The 22,137-nt window shown below is 37.1% G+C and overlaps 1 protein-coding gene across 1 annotated transcript; it reads right to left on the bottom strand.

The window, feature by feature from the left end:
* Positions 1–20,453: 20,453 nt before the first annotated feature.
* On the bottom strand, positions 20,454–21,383 carry LOC113360715 (F-box/kelch-repeat protein At3g06240-like). The gene is made up of 2 exons (XM_026604186.1): positions 21,245–21,383; positions 20,454–20,914 (listed from the first exon to the last, which is right to left on the bottom strand). The coding sequence occupies exons 1-2, from the start codon at positions 21,381–21,383 to the stop codon at positions 20,454–20,456; spliced, it is 600 nt and encodes a 199-aa protein (XP_026459971.1).
* Positions 21,384–22,137: the final 754 nt, after the last annotated feature.

The following is a 22,137-nucleotide window of genomic DNA, read 5'->3' as shown; positions in this document are numbered from 1 at the left end:
AAAATGTTAGAATCGTAAAGATAAAACGGTGAGGAAATGGTAGTAATTTCGAACCTAAAAATTGACCAAATCAACTTGCTGGACCATTTCGATGGGACCGGGTGAAATATTAACGGAGAGGCCACTTTATGAAAGTTTTTAGAGTTTTGGCCGGTATATTAATTAGATGCTTTGAAGCTGGTCATTTTATTCATTTGCCCTTTTTTTTTCCTTCTCATGTCCTCAATTTCCTTATGTTGCCCGGTCAACGGGTTCCAAATACAAGTGCAATACTCATTATCAATCCTTAATTCGAAACCATAAATAATCAATTCTTGAATCAAAGCCATAAATAACTAGTCAAACCAAGCCATTACAGGACCCTAATACCTAAGCAAACCAAGTCCTTATATTTTGTAGTACGTATAATTGAGGCTACGAAGAAAATTATACCAGAGCTTTCATACACACCTAGATAACAAGAGGGATTTCCGTGGTAGCTTCGTAACGATGCTTATTTGAATATCTTCCGGAAGGCTTGACATACTGTCTATTACCTCAAGGGTTTTCATCATTTGGATGAAAAACTGGACGCTAGATCAAAGCGGGAAGTGGGAAAAAAAACAGCTGCGTTCTAGATATCTCTACCTTGTCAGGGTTTGACGTTGAAGAGGAGAGAAAGAAAAACAAGAAAATACGACGACAGTTTCAAAACTTATGTAACCCTATTCGTATTTTACCCCACACTTTCCTTATTTAGTGAAGTCACGACATATGCCAGTGCCCAGTAGATCAATCCCAGTGCCCAGTAGATCAATCCCCACCACTAATAAATGCATGCAGTTCATACGTAGGGCAACTGGCCTGATCTCACGCGAAAACCATTGGACTGTAGACCCTAGCTTTTACCTTGAATTTCCACGGTGAACCTTGCGCTATTGTTTACTGTGTATTTCTTGGCTGTATAATAAGATGGCTTGAAAGTTTGAAGGATTGCTTAAAGAAGATAGAGCAGATTGCTATAGGACATTGTTTCTTAGCATTCCAAGATTCTCAACTGCTTTCAGGCAAAGCAGAAAATCGCATATAGATCAGCTGAAACAGATCCCTCCAGAACTTCTTTGTGAGGGTATGTTATCAACACTGTGGCTTGACTTAATATATTACATTTTAACATTCTTTTGTCAGGCTTCAGTTATGACTGTTCAAAACAGCTTGTCATTTTTGGTGCCTTGAACTAGGTGGTGTTTATATTGCTAGCAATGATTCTTGGTTCTGTTTTAGCAATGCATCTTCTACTAATAATTGAAGAAAAAACAAAAACCTAGATATATATTGCTTTTTGAATTTTTGACTCGAAATACAATAGACTTAAACTAAACTAGTATATCCGTTGCCACGGTGGAAGGGCCGATCCAAGAAGAATCCGAAAACGGGATTTGTCTATGACTACTTTCGCCCGGTTTCAGAAAAAGTGATACTTTCGTTTCGTTTCGGGAAAATGGTACTTTTGCTCTGTTTTAGAAAAAATGATACTTTCGCCCCGTTTCTGAAAAAGTGATACTTTCGCTCTGTTTCAGAAAAAGTGATACTTTCGCTCCGTTTCAAAAAATGTGATCACTTTTCCTGAAACAGAGTGAAAGTATTACTTTTCCTGAAACGGAATGTGAAATTCCAGAAACGGAAAATTAGTCGATCCATAAACCAAAATATGGTTGCATGATGTGTTATGTATTCTTTGTGGTGGTTTGCGTAATGACTATGCATTTAATTTTCGAAAATTGTGCCTAAAATAAAAGTATCACTTTTATTGAAACGGAGGGAGTACATCGTTTTATTAGTTCCAACGGAAAATTAGTTTATGCATAAACCAAAATATGGCTACATAAGGTATTATGTATTCTTTAGTTTAAATAATGGATATACATTTAATTTTCTAAAATTGTGCGAAAATGATAAATATTTCCGAATTTTTCGTAAAAACTCTAAATTTGATATTGTTGTTTGTACTCGTTGCACAAAATTTTTTTATAACCTTTCTAATGAGATAAAATTTGTAAAATTCCAAGGAATGGATTTTTAAATATGTTATATTAAAGTTTACTTTCCAATTATACCTCAAAAAAATAAGATACATAGTAATTGGACTAGAACCGGACAAAAAATTACCCGGTGTACCCGGACTAGAACCGGACAAAAAAACAGAACCGGGAAAAGAGGTACAGGGATCGGGAGTCAAATATGAAAACCGCTATATACCGGTACAGGTGTTGGCGCAATGCGGAAATGTGATGGGTTTATGGAAATGAATTTAGGAAGAGAGGTTGGTTAATTGAAAGATGAGGCTTATATTAATATGAAAATGAAAATATTAAAAGAGGCTTGTGTAGCAACTTTGGCTTACACTAGTTTTTTACAAAGAGGCACTTTGGCTCTTACTCTAAACTCTAGCTCTCACTCTTACTACTTACTCACTCACTTGAGTTTTTTTGATGACCACAAAGGCCAACATTTGCTTCTATTTATACTACTTCATGACCAACTACTAAGAATACTCTAGACTTGGAAATCTCTAGAGCTAATTGACCTAGATCATTCTAGAGAAAGAATTCTCTAGATACACATGATGGAAAATGTCTTAGAAGACTCTAGAATGGGCTTGCACTCTTTTTATCTTAGAAGAGTCTAGATATCTCTAGACTGGGCCTATGCATTGAGATAAGCCCATGGGAGTTATAGTTAGCTATCTAGATAATTCTAGATTTACCCATCACAATTATCAAATGTTTTTAACACCCCCTCTTAATTGTGATGTTGAGCTTATCTCTAAAATGATTGAATTTATCCACCGTGACTGCTTTTGTGAAAATGTCCGCATTTTGTTCTTGCGTCGGACAGAATTGGAGCTCGATTTCCTTGTTCTCTACTAACTCTCTGATGAAGTGATGTCGTAGCTCTATATGCTTCGTCCGTCCGTGGAACACTGGATTTTTTGTCATTGCAATTGTAGACATATTGTCACAGTATATAGTTGTTGGTTCTTTTTGCTTTTGTTGTAGGTCGGTCATTATTCTTCTTAACCATACCGCTTCACATGCTGCACTTGTTGATGCTATGTACTCTGCTTCGGCTGACGATAATGCCACAGTGCTTTGCTTTTTAGAACTCCAAGAGATAACTTTTGTTCCCATACAGAAAACATAGCCTGATGTGCTCTTTCGGTCTTCAATAGAACCTGCCCAATCGCTATCTGTGAAGCCAATTAAATCATTATCTTTTTCTCTTGTATACTTGATGCCAAAATCCTTCGTTCCCTTGATATACCGAAGAATTCTCTTTGCGGCTGCATAGTGTAACTTGCTTGGCTCGCTCTAAACGAGAAACAATACTAGTTGCATTGACGATGTCTGGTCTTGTATTTGTTAAGTAGATCAGTGAGCCGACTAGACTTCTGAATAAGGTTGGATCAACTTTTGTCGCTCCATCATTTCTTACCAATTTCTCATTGGTACCCATTGGAGTTGCAATTGGTTTGCAATCCATCATGTTGAACCTTTTCAGTAGGTCTTCCGCATATTTTTCTTGAGAAATGAATATTTCTTCTGGAGATTGTTTTACTTGAATCCCAAGAAAATATCGCATAAGTCCTAAGTCTGTCATCTCATATTCTTTCATCATCTCCTTCTTAAATTTTTCTGTCATCTCTTGTTTTGTACTGGCATAAATTAAATCATCAACATAGAGACAGACAATTAGGAAGTCCGTACCTTGTTTTCTGATGTAGAGTGATGGCTCACTTGGACTTTTCTCAAATCCATTATCTCGGGAATACTTGTCGATTTTGCTGTTCCATGCACGCGGTGCTTGCTTAGACCATAGTGCTTTGCGGAGACGATACCATTTTTTTTCTTTTCCTTTTCGGACATATCCTTGAGGTTGTTCAACGTACACCTCTTCTTCAAGTTCTCCGTTTAGGAACGCCGACTTTACGTCCAATTGGTAGACTTTCATTTTGAGTTGAGCTGCCAAAGCTAACACCATCCGATTGTTTCCATGCGAGCGACTGGGGCGAATGTCTCGTTGTAGTCAATTCCTGGTTGCTGGGAATATCCTTTTGCAACTAGCCTTGCTTTGTGCTTTTGAATTGACCCATCTTCATTATATTTTGTCTTGTAGACCCATTTCAGACCAATTATTTCTTTATCAACTGGCTGATTGACGAGCTCCCATGTCTTATTTTTCTCATTACTCGCATTTCTTCGTCCATGGCGTTTCTCCATTTTTCTTCTTTTGCCGCTTCCTCATATTTTTGAGGTTCTAGTGCTATAAAAGCACAATTAGATCATTATAAATATCTCTTAGGGAACGCACCTTTCTAGGTGGGGCACTTGAGTCAGATGAACTTGGACTTTGTTGTGTTGGACTAGGAGATCTCGGGCTTGCTGGTGGAGTGTTTTCTTCTTGGTGTGACAGATCTGGCTCTTCTTCGATGAGTAGTGGAGACTCGTGGTTATCTGGTTCATCATTCCAATCCCAAGCTTTGAATTCATCAAAGATAACATCTCTTGATATTACCAGTTCCTTTGTATCTGGATTTAGAAGTCTATAGGCTTTAGACTCCTCGCTATATCCGATGAATATAAGCTTTTCTCCTTTTTCATCGAACTTTTCTCTGTTGGGATGGAATATGTGAGTATGCTACACAACCAAAAATTCTGAAAGAAGTTACCTCGGCTTTTTCTTATGCCACCCTCGTATGGAGTTTTTTGTGAACCGCTTTTGTTGGCGAGCGATTAAGGATGTACACTGCTGTGTTGACTGCTTCCGCCCAGTAGGTGTTGGGTAGCTTCCTTGCTTTTAGCATACTGCGAGCCATTTCCACGATCGTACGATTTTTCCTTTCCGCGACGCCGTTTTGTTGTGGAGTGTATCGGACGGTGAGCTCCTTTTTAATTCCATTTTCTTTGCAGTAGTTGATAAACTCTTTTGAAGTAAATTCTCCACCACGGTCTGTACGGAAAACTTTCAATTGATGGCCACTTTGCTTCTCTGCCAGCGCCTTGAATTCTAGGAATTTAGTGAATGCCTCGGACTTTTGCTCAGAATGTACACCCACATCATCCTGGTATAATCGTCCACGAATAAGAGAAAATATCTTCTGTTGTTGAGTGAAGTTGTTCTTGTCGGACCGCATATATCAGCGTGCACCAATTCGAGGGGCCTTCTTGCTCTCCACGATGTCTTCGTAAATGGAAGTCTATGAAACTTCCCTAGAATACAACCTTCACATACTTTATCTCCACCGTCGATATTGGGAAGACCAATTACCATGCCTTTTGATTTAGAACCTTTAAGGATCTGTAGTTGAGATGCCCGTATCTCAAATGCCATAGCTTTCCTTCGTCAATATGGTTGGTACTCATTGCACAATTTTCAATTGATGGCATAGATAGGGAAAGACAAAATTTCCTGACATTTTTACTTTTGCCACCAATTGATTATTAATTTTATCATAAATTGTGCATTCTCCGTCTTCGAAATGTAGTGAGTACCCTTTTCTTATAAGTTGTCCAACACTTAATAAATTTTGAGCTAGGCCAGGAACATAAAGAACATCAGATATGTATCGAGTTTTACCTGACCTTGTACGTACGGATATGACTCCTCTTCCTTCAACATTCTGGAACTTTCCATCTCCAAGTTTGACTGGCGGAATCTCTTGTTCCTCCAATTTTACGAAATATTCTTTGTTTCCTGTCATATGGCTGCTGCATCCGCTGTCGACGTACCATATACCTTGCGATTCTTGTTGCGAGGTGAGGCAGGAATAGAATACTTGATTTGAGAATTGTTTTTCTCGGAATAGTTGCTTCATTAAGCCAACAATCTTTCTCCATGTGATTTAATTTATCACACTTGGTGCACTTACTTGCAATCTTCAGTTGCATGTCCAAACTTTTTGCAAACATTGCATCGGAGATTTGAGGAGTTATTTTTTCCGTACCTTTGATTGTTGTTTCTATAACCTCCTTTTCCTTTTCCACGTCCGCGGTAGAAATTTCTGGGTCCTTGATTTGACGTCGACCCTTTCTCGTACTGCGAGTTGGATGATGATCCCCCTCTGGAGCTTTCTTTTTGGCTTCTGTATTTTTCTTCTCACTGAAATTTATTTTTGATTGAAATGCCTGCTCCAATGGTTGCTCCGCGAACCTATTTATTCTTTTCTCGTGCGCCTCGAGTGAACCCATTAATTCATGTACCGAGAGAGTCGATAAATTTTTGATTCTTCAATGGCAGCGACGATATGATCAAATTTGAATGGTAAGCTTCTTAATATCTTTCTACACTCTTTTATTTTCAATGGTATCTCCATAACTACTGATTTGATTTACTATGCCAGTAACTCTTGAGAAGAAGTTCTGGATAGTTTCATTTTCTTTCATAAGTAAATTATCAAAATCTCGCCATAAATTTTGTAGTTTAATGGAGATTACCTTTTCTGATCCTTGGAATGCTACTTTGAGAATATTCCAGGCCTCCTGTGAAGTTTTTGCCACCGAAATTCGAGGAAAAATAGCTTTGCTTACGCCCTGTTGTAGAAACAGTAATGCTTTAGCATCTTTCTTCTTATTTTCCTTATACTCCTTTTTCTCTGCGTCCGTCCATGACGACAGAGTTTCTGCTGACTCTGGTACTTTATAACCTTCTTCTATAAAATCCCATAGGTCTTGTGAAATGAATAGTGTCTTCATTTGTAGACTCCAATAATCGTAACTCTCACCATCAAAAATTGGAATTAGACTTTGGGCATAGTTGAAACCTTGAATATTTTGGTTAATTGCCATGAGTAGAGTTTTAGGATTACTGGGTTAGGTTTGCTCTGATACCAAATTTGTTGGCGCAATGCGGAAATGTGATGGGTTTATGGAAATGAATTTAGGAAGAGAGGTTGGTTAATTGAAAGATGAGGCTTATATTAATATGAAAATGAAAATATTAAAAGAGGCTTGTGTAGCAACTTTGGCTTACACTAGTTTTTTACAAAGAGGCACTTTGGCTCTTACTCTAAACTCTAGCTCTCACTCTTACTACTTACTCACTCACTTGAGTTTTTTTGATGACCACAAAGGCCAACATTTGCTTCTATTTATACTACTTCATGACCAACTACTAAGAATACTCTAGACTTGGAAATCTCTAGAGCTAATTGACCTAGATCATTCTAGAGAAAGAATTCTCTAGATACACATGATGGAAAATGTCTTAGAAGACTCTAGAATGGGCTTGCACTCTTTTTATCTTAGAAGAGTCTAGATATCTCTAGACTGGGCCTATGCATTGAGATAAGCCCATGGGAGTTATAGTTAGCTATCTAGATAATTCTAGATTTACCCATCACAATTATCAAATGTTTTTAACAACAGGTACTCGGTTCTCTGGGAGTACCGGCTAGTACCAGCCTGAATGTCCCGATCAATTAGAAATTCATGGATTGATCTTAACCATCCATTCTAGGTTTGGTATGAAAGTTCATAACAAAGTTTTATTGTTTCGCATCGTTCTCAGCCGAGTCTCATCTCTCTATCACCATCTTAGATTCGTTTCTTCTTCACCATTTCTAATCGCATGTCAGGAAAAGAAGGAAAAGAAGGTGTTGTTATTTCTGTTCATCTAAAGCAATAGATTGCAATAGCTTCCAAATGGGAGATCTCTGTTGTTAGTTTCCAAATTTGTGTTTGGTATTTGCTTCTGTTGTACTTCAGTTTTGTCTACATACAACATGTGACATGATTGCTTGTACTGTTGCCCTTATGGGAGTTTGATTATTTGATTAATTATATTGGTGGACATAATCCAGTGAACAAATTGAAAGTTTGGTGGGTGAACTAAATTTTGAAGATTTTTATATGAAAATGAAATTGGGTTTAATTCATGATTTAGTTAGGATTTGAATTAATGGGTTTAATCCATGGTAAGCCCCCTTTTTTTTTCTGTTCAATTAATTATTTGTGTTTGACGTTGTTCTTGAATGTAATCAGATGGAATTTTTTATTTTTTTCTTATTGATGGAAATGTTATAATCATTTTGATTGTGATTTAGGATGCTTGAAATATTTAATTAATCTTCTTTGAATTAATTAGAATAATCTCATAAATTTTGTTATCTCTTTGTTGAATACACATAAAAGTGTGGATTTTATTGCGATTCATGCGATTCAATACTGTAAAGGATTTTAAGTTTTGGACATTTTTTTGAGTATAAATGGGTTCAGACCTTAGAGGAAGATAATTACATCCTAAAGTGGGTAAAAACTGAGTATCGGTCTTGTATTGGACTGGTACCGGAGGTACAGGTATAATTTTAGGTATAAGTACAGGTACCGGTCCTCAATAGAGCTGGCAACCGAGCTGAAACCCGCGGGTTTACCCGTGCCCGGCCCGTGAAAACCCGAACCCGGCTCGGCTGGTTTCTAAACAAGCCGGGTTCGGGTTGGAGAAATGGTGGCCCGTCAAGAAACGGGTTAACCCGTTAACCCGCACATTCACTTTTGCCGCGTGTCCCTCTCATATACTATACGTGTTTCAGGACTACCTTAACCTTCCCTAACTCGTACACATCTCGCCCCTAAATACTCTTTATTCTACTTTGAACCCTAAAAATCTTAGCGAAACCCTAATCATTTCTTGTTTCTTTTGTTAGCAATGGCGGAAGAACCAGTAGTAAATCCTTGTTGTTCTGTGGTATGGTTTTTCAACTCATCCTTTTTGGCTTTCCTGCTGTGTATGTATTTTCGATTTGATGGAATCTCAACTAACTTTTTTTTGTGTGTGTGTGTGTGAATCAGTGGAAATTTCAATACACGGAGGTGGTAGCGAAAAGGAATGGTCTTCGAGAAGCCGTGAAGCTTCTTAATGCTCATATCAATAAGATTCAGGCTGAGAATGTTACTGTCTCTAAAGATTAGCAGTTGAATTTGATTTTAATTCTTTGTTTGATTGATTTCAAAATTGGAACAATTTGTTGGTGCAGGGATCAAATTTGTTCGTAGATACCTAGATAACAGTCATTTCCCCCAATTCTTAAAAGAAAATGGTTGCTACTGTTAGTTGAGAAGATTCTTGAAGAGGGTTAAAGTGATTTTGGGTCCTGGTTTAATTAAGAAGAATGGGGTTTTATCAATTCTATTTTGCAACTATAACCGGTAGTATGGGTTTGAGTATCTAACCAACCATTCTTAGTTGTTGCAGACTTGTTCTATGAATGGGGAATGCATTTGCTTTTGAAATGTCTTCGAATAACCTAATTGTTTTGGATTTAGTTTATGCAACTTTTTGTTTTGGTGTATATCGTTTTAATGTGGTGGTTTTCTTTTGACAGCATTAGAGGAAGAGCGAGGACGAGTAGAGGCAGAGAGACAAGCAAAAGTTAAAGAATCTGTTGTTAGAGTAGAGTTAGAGAATGAGATCCTGCAGTTGAAATCAGAGATTATATCCTTACTAGTTTACTTGTATAAAATTGTACCTAGCCTTATTTAATGAGAATCTTAACTTATTTCTAAAAAGGGCGAGCTAACCCGTGAACCCGCGGGTTCAATCCGTTACGGGCACGGGTTGAAGAAATGACAACCCGTGAAGAATTTCAACCCGCGGGTTTCAACCCGTATTAACCCGAATCTGTGGAACCCGCAACAGGCAAGCCCCGGGCCGCCCGTTTGCCATCTCTAGTCCTCAAAATGAGGTACCGGTCAACACCACATGGAGCAGTTCCATAAGAAAACCGGACCGTACCAGACCATGTGCAGTCTTAATTGGACTAAAAGAGAGGGATAATTGTGTCAAGTGAAAAATACTAACCATTGACACTAAATCCAATATTTTTGTGTCAATTGATGACTTCGATTTTACGAAAACATGGCCATATAAGGTCCTCCCTCGCTTCGCTTCGCTTGGCCATCCCGGTTACATAAAGAACACGAACACGGAGAGCATCAATAACATCATACGAGGTGTGAGCTTTAAGTAGGAGGTTAGCGGATCGAGTAGCCCAGTTGGTCAGGAGTCTGACTCTCAAGTAGGAGGTCAGCGGATCGAGTCTCCGCTCACGAGTTTGGAGATCTCATGAAATACTCCTCTTATGTAAATCTAATTTAATTAAGTTGTCAATGTATCTTCTTTCCTATAAAAAAAGAAAAAAAAAGGTGTGAACTTTAAATTTGGAGAACAAAAACTAGCAAAATTGTTTCTTAATATATAACAAAAACAGTAAACAGAAACACAATGAATAACTAACGGTTCGGAAAATTTAACATCAAATAAATAAAATCTAGATAATTACCCATCACACAATCTTAAAATTATTGTTTCCCCATAGAAAAATTTGAAATACGTGTTTGCCCACTTTTCTACATAATACTGCATTTAGTAAATTATAGGGGTATTTTAAATTTTTTTCTTCATCCTATTTTCCAGTTTTAACCTTCTTAGTATAACAACATACATTCTATATTTATATTAATGTCTTACTGTTAATCAAACTATTTGGTAAATCAATCAAAATATTCCGGTATTTATAGGTTAACATAATATAGTATACGTATATACTAGGTTTATGGAAACTAACGAATATTAAATCTCAAGATTTTGGGTACTTTTTGGAAGCATAGAAGTGTGTAATAAAAGTTTATGGAAATTATATTTCTATTAGAGCTGAGAAATGAAATTTTCCACTACATTTTGAGAAAGAAAAAACAAATTCGTTTTTGCTAGTGCAAATAAGCCATCCGTTTTTGCAAGACATATATGGTTTTGCGATCAAAAGTCAAATCTGTTTTTGCTAGCAATGTACTTGGCTGTAATAGAGAAACAAATCAAAAAACAAAAAAAAAAAATGGTTTTCGAAATAAAAAATCAAATCTGATTTTACTAATGATGTATTTTCAAATGTTGTTGTAGATAGTGGTGAAAACTGGGTTCTTTTCGAACTTGTGAAGGTAACTCTTTTTTTTTAAGATTTGAACAAATAAATAAATGAAGGAAATTAATAGTAATGTCAAGATTTAAAATGGACTAAGGCTCCGGATTCACTATTACTTCAAGTTGATTGGTTACAAAAATATTTCATAATTATTATCTAGCTCTTTTTCCATTAAATCACTTATAAATCTATAAGGTGTCCAAATATTAAATTGTAATCCTTAAGCATGATTTATCAAAGAATTAATTCTGAGCATAAAACATCAAACTGATTCACAACTAATTAAGAAAACCATTTTTATCTCTTTTTTTTGTGATCCAAGTGAATTAAATAAAATAAATAATTAAGAAATTATAAAAAGAATTTACCAATCAAACATGAGTGAATAGATCCTCCGTAGCCTCAGTCACCAGGTATTTTAGCCGCTCATCATGTTGGAAAACCTCTCAAAATATTTCATTGATGCTCACAAGTGTTTACAATGAAGAGAAAGATAAGTAAATGTTATAAAACAGGATTCTGCGGCCCACAGTAGGCGTCCAGAAAACAACGACACAGAAGAAATAAGACTGTTGTATAGCGAAGTGCTGTAAAACAACGACTGTAGTTTGCGACTGTTGATCGCGGGTTGATGTTCTTCGTGTTCTTCAGCAGCACCAGCAGAACAACTTCTTCTTCCAGCGCCTGGTTCTTCGATTTTACGCCTCTATTCTCTTCCAAACTCTCCCTAAACTTGCCTAACCACTTCTTCTCGACACTAGGGACCTATTTATACACAACAGGTCACTCCAATCCTTGTAATAACTCCAAGAATATCCGGCCATAAAAAGAATATTTTCCGATATATTTTTTTTCTTTATTTCTCTGATTTGTTACGGATTGTTTCCTGGTTTATCTCTTTCATGCATCATCTCTGAGTTGTAGGAGAAGTTTCCAGCCAATAGATTTAACCCATGCACGTCTCTTCCATCCAACAATTCCAAAAATAGAATATCTTCCCTATTTGAGAATATCTTCCCTGTTTTGATTCCCACCGATTATCTAACCAAATTTGACCGAATCCAACACCCATAACAGCTCTGTCTAGGCCCTAGGAACAAACCCATTTAATTTGGACCGTTGAATCTCACTGGAACACCTTCAAATCCTCAACCCTAGTCACGGCAGTTCAAGAACAATTTTTCCCGCCAAAACTGTTCTTGATGTTTTCATCACCTGGTGATTATCCAGCCAATTTTAATCAAAACCAACACCCATACCAGCTCTTTTAGGTCAATTATAAGAAACCCATTAAATTTCAGCGATTGAATCTCACTGGAACACCTTCAAATCTTCAACCCTAATTTTGTTACCATTTTTCCCTCCAAAATTTGAAATTCAAAAAGGTTGAAGATGATATGCCCCTATCCTGAACTGGGGTGCGAATAGCAGATGCCTTGGGGGTGCCCCTTAGTAATTAGGTTACCCCTTATCCAAAAGTGAGAGTCTGAATAACACTTGTCCTCCGGGTGCCAAAATCAACTTTTCGAGCCGAATTTTCCAAAAATATTTATTTCCAAAAAACACCTAAAAATACATAAAATAACAAAATTAGTACAAAATTGTGCCAACAATATATAGTATTGAGATCAAATTAGACACAAAACTGTGTCTATCAAATACCCCCAAACTTATTATTTGCTAGTCCTCGAGTGGGTTTATCAGAGGTGTACCCACAAAAACCAATACTCCAGACCCTAGCTATCTACGAAAAATCTTGGAAATCACTAAAGAACCTCCTTGGTTGGCATACTTATTAATTACAGGAAGAAGTACCCTGACGCGAAATTCCAATTGCTGTATACGAGTTTGCACTCAAGCATACTAAAATTCATATAAGTGACAGAGCTCTACTAAGATAGTTTCACGATGGACATCATACTCGGAGTCAGACTAATCACATGAAAAGATTAAGAAGATGGAAAAAGAAAAATGTAGATGGTTGAAAAGTGAACGGTGTTTCCCATATCTGTCTGAAAGCCTCTGCCAAGATGAACCTAACCTAAATGACTGAGATACCGGTCTGACTAATATTAACACACTGGCATATACAAGGGAACCAGTGGTCAATAACTTAAATCTAGATCAACAAACTGGCAAATACAACGGAACCAGCAGTTGACTACACATAACAATAACCATTTTTTTTTTAAACTTAACGGCATGAATAGATCTTTTTGATCCAAGCGCATGCTTCTTGTCAGCAGATTACATGATAGTTCCCACGGGTCCTGCATTCCACGCTTGCTTAGGCGACGGAAACAGGGAGAACACACGCATATTGCTATCCAAGTGTTAATACTTATTCCGATTGGTCTAACTGGTCCGGTCTTTTTTTTTTTTTTGGGTAACTCAGTCACTCTATTTCACCCTAGCAAAGGTAACAACTTGAATCGTGTGCCCCACCAAATCACTTGAAATAAAAGAAAACTAAAAATAGAAAGTGAAAAGGACTCGACGAGATATGGCGAAACTATCATGTTATTTCTAACACCTGAGCTCTGTGATTTTATGAATAGACTCTATAGATGTTTCCATCTAGTTAGATTGGTTCCTCAGCTCCTAAAACAAAAATGTTTCCATCCACTTAGATTGGTTAGTGCTATCCTTAATAGGCGTAAATTTCTAGACTCTGGAGTTTATTTATTGCAACTTAAAACTAACAAAAAGTTTCTTACCCACCCCCAAACTTAAATCTAACATTGTCCTCAATGTTTCTAAAGATAAAATTAAAAGCATGAACAAGGAGAAATTGTTACCACTCGAAGAAAAAGAGTTAAGGAAAGATATTACCATGTTGCATGAGATTGGGTTACCTCCCAAGAAGTGCTAAGTTTTAAGTCTTCAGCCAGACATCAAATACCTCAAAAAGGATCTTCACCTTCCAAAGTCATATACCAATAGCCGAAAAAGTTGTGGGTCCATAATACCAAATAGAGCTAACACCAATATGAGACAACTGCACTGGTTCAGAAAAATGAACAGAAGGAGCACATCCTCATCTAAGGTTTCTTGCAAGACAACCAGATCTATCCAGAGCCTCCAGTTGGGCTTCATAAGAGTGTCTTGAAAAATAGGTTCATCCAAAAAACGGGTTTCTAATATATGGATTTCCTCCTGAACAGAATCAGGCGGATCAGGTTGTGGAGTCTGAATAGACTCAAGCGATACCTCAGATGCACTAGGCTTGAGTCCCAAGTTAGGAACTTCTACTGGGGATAATTGACAATCTCTACCCCCAAATTTAGGGTAATCACTATTCTCCGTAATACCTTTAACCATGGCTTGAATTTTCGGATCCAGAGAGTATTTAAAATACTCTAGAGCTTCTTCTAGTTCACTACCCCCAAACTTAGAGTTTTGGGTGTCTCTACATAAACTAGTCACAATATTCCTAATTTCTAGACCATCCGGTTCCTGAAAAAGGTCAATTGCTTTCTCTGAATTATAATCAGGTGGTTCATCCTCTAAATTCTTTTGAGGTATACTAGCTATAGGACTTATATGTTTCATATCCTCTATGGTCATCCCTAGAGTTTCCTTATTGTGTTGAAGCACGGTTACTGGCCTAATCTCATGATCATTATCCAAATCAGAAGTTATAGGCAAAATCTCAGATGGGCCTACAAATGCATAACTGGGGTCCCACTTAGGAGGATCTTTAGGCTCTTCGAAATAAGGGCTTAAGGTAGATTCGGTAGCTAGTAATGGTTCAAATCTAGATTTCCATCTATCGGTATCTAACATAGGAATAGAATCCAACAGAGCATTTACTTGTTCAATGTTGCTATCATCGTCGAAATCCATGCTAAAACGAGCTAGACAACTCTCTAATGGATCTTCCGATTCGGTGTTTGGTACAGACTTCGGAACTAAGGTTCCTATCATGTTGACCTCTTCAATGCACGTGTCATCTAGCTCAGATGTAGCTTATTGACATTAAAAATATTCAACTCAATAGTCATATTACCAAAAGATAGATTCATAATACCATTTCGACAGTTTATGATCGCATTAGACGTGGCTAAAAACGGGCGACCTAAAATCACTGGTATTTGGTTCTCTAGGTCAGGGACAGGTTGGGTATCTAGGATAATAAAATCCACTGGATAAATAAACTTGTCAACCTCTATGAGAACATCCTCGATCACACCACGAGGAATTTTAACGGACCTATCAGCTAACTGAAGTGTCATCTGTGTAGGTTTCATCTCACCAAGTCCTAGCTTAAGGTACACATGGTATGGAAGTAAGTTCACACTGGCTCCTAAGTCAAGCAACGCTTTCTCAACACGGTACTTACCTATTGTACAAGCAATGGTAGGGGACCCTGGGTCTTTATACTTAGGAGTAGTGGTATTCTGAATAATAGAACTCACGTGACTAGCTATGAAGGCTTTCTTCTGGACACTGAGCTTACGCTTTCGCGTACACAAGTCCTTAAGGAACTTGGCATAAGAGGGAATCTGCCTAATTGCATCTAATAATGGAAGGTTGATATTAACCTGCTTAAAAACCTCCAATATATCATTAAAGTTGGACTCCCTCTTAGTCGGAACTAGCAGCTGGGGGAACGGGGCTCTGGGAACAAAGATGGGCTCATAAGGACCCTCATTGGTCTCTTTGGAGACTCTATCAGTCTCCTCATTTTCTGGCTCATAAGGGTGAACTACAACATGTTCACTATCAGGCATGGCAACCTTGTTGTCTACTTTCTTTCCACTCCTAAGGGTTGTGACAGCATTCACATGAGGGTATGATTTCTCCCCATTGGGATTAGGTTCAGTATGACTAGGGAACTTTCCATCTTCTCTCTCACTTATAAACTTAGCTATTTGTCCTACTTGAAGTTTTAATTCGGCAATACTTTGAGAAGTATTCTTCAATTCTTGCCTAGTTTCTTGTTGAAAGCTCATGTGGTTCTTTGATATCATTATGAGATTTTCCTCTAAGGCAGAGATGTTTTTCTCGGAAATGTTCTGAAACTGAGTTTGACCCGAAGAGTTCTTAAAACCAAATCCTGGGGGAGGCTGAGAATTACTAGACTGTCCTTGATTCTGACCCTTAGACCAAGAAAAATTAGGATGGTTTCTCCAACCAGGATTGTAGGTCTCTGAGTATGGGTCAATCTTCTGACGGTTCTCAAACCTAGCATTGTTATAGACAGCATGAGCTTGCTCTTCGCTAACCTGACCTTCCCAAAATGAATTATCGGGCTCTATTCCACAACTAGAGACTTGAGAGGCTCTATTAGGTTCAACAAGGGACCTATTTTTAGACTGACCCATTTCCAAAGCTTCTAACCTTCTAGACAAAGAAGCAAACTTAGCATCAGACACAAAACTCGTATCTACCACATTGGTGCTACTTCTATTGACCAAGAGTCTTTTAAGGGGTTCAACACAAGATCCCACTGTTGGGATTTTTCATCGATAACTTCTAAGAAGGTAAAAGCATCATCAGCACTTTTACTAGTGAACTCACCGGCGCACATAGACTCAACCATGGCTTTGGTCGAATAGTCTAAACCATCATAAATAATTTGTACGAGTTTCATCTTATCAAATCCATGGTGAGGACACTGAGATAGGAGATCATTGAATCTCTCTAAAAATCTATAAAGAGACTCTCCCTCTTGTTGCACACTAGCACTAATTGTCTGCCTAACAGCTGCAGTTTTATGCTTAGGGTAGAATTTCATATAGAAAGCGGCAGTTCCTGCCATGTTTCAATGGATTCAGATGGTAGGTTGTTCATCCAGGTCTTGGCTTTATCTCTCAAGGAAAAGGGAAACATCTTAAGTTTCAAGACTTCATCAGTAAGGTCTTTTATTCTAATTGTCCCACAAATTTCCTCAAAGTCCCTAATATGGAAATAAGGGTTCTCATCATCTTTTCCTAAGAATATAGGTATCATTTGGAGAATACTAGGTTTTATCTCGAAATTAGCCGTAGTGGCTGGCAATTTAATGCACGAAGCTCGGTTGGTCCTAGTTGGGAACATGTAATCTTTCAAAGTTGCCATCGCTGGCACAACAGAAGTACTAGGGGTTATGAGATTTTCACGAAGAGACAGATTCTCAAAACTGAAGTTTCCAAAAACAGGGCTCTCAAAAGAACAATCTTCGAGCTCCCTGCTTAAATCAGAAGAACTACTAGGTTTTTCGCTAATCAATCGACCTAGAGTATCTCTTTTCCAAGCCCTATTAACAAAATCGGGCATACACTAAAAAAATCAAAAAGAAATAGAAATCCTAACAGGAAGGTTATAGCAATCACACAGCAGGATGACTCGACTTTACCACAGCAAACCTAGAGATTTCTAGCAAACAACAAGAATGATGGCTCACTTAGATTGTTTCTAGACCAGCTTCTATCTCTCGATGGGGAATTCGTTACAATTTAAGCAAACCCCTCTGGAATCAATCCGAGTCAAAGTAAGTTGAATCGAGGAGAGGGAAGCTTAGTGGAGCTTTGATACCCAAGGCCTCACCGCAGTACAAGGCGGCGCAGTCACGCATTCAACTCACAGGAAACCGTCATGAACTTCGAAGTATGCTAAAAGAATAACCAATATCCTTCGAAAAAATTTTCCTAACAAGATCGATACCCTATAGGTCTCTTTCTAATCATATTTTAAAGCTTGGGTTCGCGTTAGGTTTTGTTCTCCTAAAGCAGGCAAGAAGGGAGAGGTGATGAAATCCGAACCCTTATCTTGTTTAGGCCAGGCCTTGCCATTTACTAGGAAAATAAAGACAATCTGGTTCGTCCTCAAACAATTAACACCTTAAGGAGTACAGTAACTCGCTTGTAGGGGATTCGCGAGTGTTTCGATTGGACTTACCTCCCGTACCAGACGGGGGATGAACCGTTGTCGTCGACTCGGGCCACGACTCCTATGCCGTGTGCGAACCCGAGGGGCCGAGGTGATATTGTAATCACCGTACTTCCCTGCACACAGTTTGTATTTAACTACCCTTCCGTAGGGTTTAAAAAAAATAATAATAAATTCCAAGAGTCCAGTCCAAAGTCCAAATAAAGTAAAGTGCAAAAGAAAAAGAAAATAATAACCTAAAAAAAAATATAAAAAAAAATCTTTCTCTTTTTTTTTTCTCTCTTTTCTATATATAAAACAAAAAAAAGAAAATTCCTCTTTCGCTCCTTTCGCTTTAAGCTTTTCCTTCCAAGGTCCTTAGTACTCCACTTCGAACCTGCAAATCAAAGACAAAAAGAAACGTAAAAAGGAAAAAAAATAATAAACCTAAAAAAATTCTACCTAAGTACAGGTCCGCGTCGGCGGCGCCAAAAATTTGATGTGTTTTCAAATGTTGTTGTAGATAGTGGTGAAAACTGGGTTCTTTTCGAACTTGTGAAGGTAACTCTTTTTTTTAAGATTTAAACAAATAAATAAATTAAGGAAATTAATAGTAATGTCAAGATTTAAAATGGACTAAGGCTCCGGATTCACTATTACTTCAAGTTGATTGGTTACAAAAATATTTCGTAATTATTATCTACCTCTTTTTCCATTAAATCACTTATAAATCTATAAGGTGTCCAAATATTAAATTGTAATCCTTAAGCATGATTTATCAAATAATTAATTCTGAGCATAAAACATCAAACTGATTCACAACTAATTAAGAAAACCATTTTTATCTCTTTTTTTTGATCCAAGTGAATTAAATAAAATAAATAATTAAGAAATTATAAAAAGAATTTACCAATCAAACATGAGTGAATAGATCCTCCGTAGCCTCAGTCACCAGGTATTTTAGCCTCTCATCATGTTGGAAAACCTCTCAAAATATTTCATTGATGCTCACAAGTGTTTACAATGAAGAGAAAGATAAGTAAATGTTATAAAACAGGATTCTGCAACCCACAGTAGGCGTCCAGAAAACAACGACACGGAAGAAATAAGACTGTTTTATAGCGAAGTGCTGTAGAACAACGACATTAATCTGCGACTGTTGACCGTGGGTTGATGTTCTTCGTGTTCTTCAGCAGCACCAGCAGAACAACTTCTTCTTCCAGCGCCTGGTTCTTCGATTTTACGCCTATATTCTCTTCCAAACTCTCCCTAAACTTGACTAACCCCTTCTTCTCGACACTAGGGACCTATTTATACACAACAGGTCACTCCAATCCTTGTAATAACTCCAAGAATATCCGGCCATAAAAAGAATATTTTCCGATATATTTTTTTTCTTTATTTCTCTGATTTTTTACGGATTGTTTCCTGGTTTATCTCTTTCACGCATCATCTCTGAGTTGTAGGAGAAGTTTCCAGCCAATAGAGTTAACCCATGCACGTCTCTTCCATCCAACAATTCCAAAAATAGAATATCTTCCCTATTTGAGAATATCTTCCCTGTTTTGATTCCCACCGATTATCTGACCAAATTTGACCGAATCCAACACCAATACCAGCTCTGTCTAGGCCCTAGGAACAAACCCATTTAATTTGGGACGTTGAATCTCACTGGAACACCTTCAAATCCTCAACCCTAGTCACGGCAGTTCAAGAACAATTTTTCCCGCCAAAACTGTTCTTGATGTTTTCATCACCTAGTGATTATCCAGCCAATTTTAATCAAAACCAACACCCATACCAGCTCTGTTAGGTCAATTAGAAGAAACCCATTAAATTTCAGCGATTGAATCTCACTGGAACACCTTCAAATCTTCAACCCTAATTTTGTTACCATTTTTCCCTCCAAAATTTGAAATTCAAAAAGGTTGAAGATGATATGCCCCTATCCTGAACTGGGGTGCGAATAGCAGATGCCTTGGGGTGACCTGGGGGTGCTCCTTAGTAATTAAGTTACCCCTTATCCAAAAGTGAGAGTCCGAATAACACTTGTCCTCCGGGTGCCAAAATCAACTATTCGAGCCGAATTTTCCAAAAATATTTATTTCCACAAAACACCTACAAATACATAAAATAACAAAATTAGTACAAAATCGAGTGCCAACAATATATAGTATTGAGATCAAATTAGACACAAAAATGTGTCTATCAGCTAGCAATATACTACGTTAAAAAACAAATCAAAAACAAAACAAAAAAAAAAGGATTCGTTTTTGCTAAAAATATGTTACTAGAATTCAGCTAGCAATATACTAATGGATTCGTTTTAGCAAATTAGTCCATTTTAATTCAAATATCCTAAAAGAACTCCGTCAAATAAATTTTTCAACAAATCATAGATAATACTAACAAACTTTATTTTCATTTATATTTCATTATTTTATTTTAGTAAAACGACAAATTCAGTAAATAGGTAAAAGATTATAGTTTTTTGAATATTCAAATTTGATGACCGTAGTAGAATTTTCAAAATGTGTGTAAACTCCTATTTTGAAAAAAATTGATGGGTAGACACTAATTCAAAGATTCTCATTTGTGTAAACACCTAAAACCCCTCAAATAAACTCATTTTACATATCTAATCAAATTAGCTTTTCCCCAAGTTGGGAGAAACCAGACTCTGTACATATCTCTTTGCTTTATTTGGAATCTCAGTCGTAGTATGGGCATTCAAGCTTCTTAATTTCTTCAGTGGGTCATATATAACAAATTCCTCGTCGGTAGCCATCAAAGTCTCACCATTTTCAAAAGACAGTATTAACTTCAAATAAGACTCAAAATCAAGAGTTTGTAGGCTAATCGAATATCGTTTAGTCCAAGATACTCTAACTCCATATTCTAGCATCACCCATATTTCTGCTAGGGAACCCAAATCATCAACATTTAATAAACAAAGATTGTCACCCAACACTGCTAAACTTTTATGACATAGTCTGCCGTTACGATGTGCCAGAGCATCTTCTGGTAATGGAAGATCTACAATTCTTTCTGTGCTAATATCGAATGCCACAATAATTTCCAAGGAGGTTTCTTGGGTGGTGTTACTGCCTAACCAGTGAAGTGCTCCATTAAATAGCAAACCAGAAACATTCTTATAAATATAATCACATGGAAACGAGTAAGGAACTGCTGATTGAACATTGCTTCATGAATCGGATCCAAGAGTATAAACATGAATTTCAATAGAACAAGTGTCTTTATAACCACCAATTCGTACCAACTTGGAAGTCTCAGCGTTGCAATCATAACCAAACCCATGCCTAAAGCTATTATAATAACGCCATATTTGTACCATTATTTCTTTACATTGTCCGATCAATGGGTTCTAAATACAAATGCAATACTCATTATCAGAATAAGTTTCGAAACCATAAATACCTAAGTAAACCAAGCCATTACAAGAACCCAATATCTCAACAATCCTATAATCCCCGAAATTGTATTCGGATGGGCAATCTATTTTTTTTATAGCTCTGTTAGATGATGCCAATGTTGATGATACCGAAGCATAATCCATTGAGTATAGAGAAGGTGTCTCACGTGACAAGTTGAAACCATTAAGAAAGATGAGCTTATGGTTGTTCTTATCTTGGATGCTATAATTGAGGTGATACTTAATAAATTCAGGGCTACAAAGAATGTTACGTTGGAAAACGATTAATAAAATATGATTTTTAAAGTTTTAATAAAAGTTATAATTTATTGTTTTTTTGTGAATGAAAAACTTATTAGTCCCACACCGTGAAGTTTCCATTTTTTAGTTGTTTTGAGAGATTATATAAGCTTTTTAGTCCCACATCGGGGAGTTCTTCTTTTTAAGTTGTATTATTCCATTATATAAAGAAATTCACTACTTTTGAAAAATCTATGGGAAAGAGGTTTCTCTATATTTTAGAGGGACCCCCAAGGAAAGATATTTTATATGTTTTCTTACGCATTCGCGATTTTCCTTAAGGGTTTTTTAGGAGTTGCCAAGCTCAAGTTGAGCATCTACTACATAATCTAGTAGTAGGTTTTTTAGGAGTTGCCAAGCTCAAGTTGAGCATCTACTACATATTCTAGTAGTAGGTGTAATAGGGTGTTTTATCCTGGAGATATTCGTCCTGTGAGGGATATAGCATCACTCTTGAGTGTAGCCGGGCGCTACTTTCTTAAAGGCAACATGTTGAACAATCTATTTTTCTAAAGTTTTTCCTTGTTGCTGTATCGGAGATCTGGGGAGCTTGTCTGTTTCATTAAATCGATCAATTCCATTATAAAGGAGCTAAGTA

The sequence above is a fragment of the Papaver somniferum genome, chromosome 3 (genome assembly GCF_003573695.1).
Source record: "Papaver somniferum cultivar HN1 chromosome 3, ASM357369v1, whole genome shotgun sequence".
NCBI classification, from domain to species: Eukaryota; Viridiplantae; Streptophyta; class Magnoliopsida; order Ranunculales; family Papaveraceae; genus Papaver; species Papaver somniferum.
Note: the sequence above shows the minus strand (reverse complement) of the source record. Positions and strands in the feature narration are given on the sequence as shown.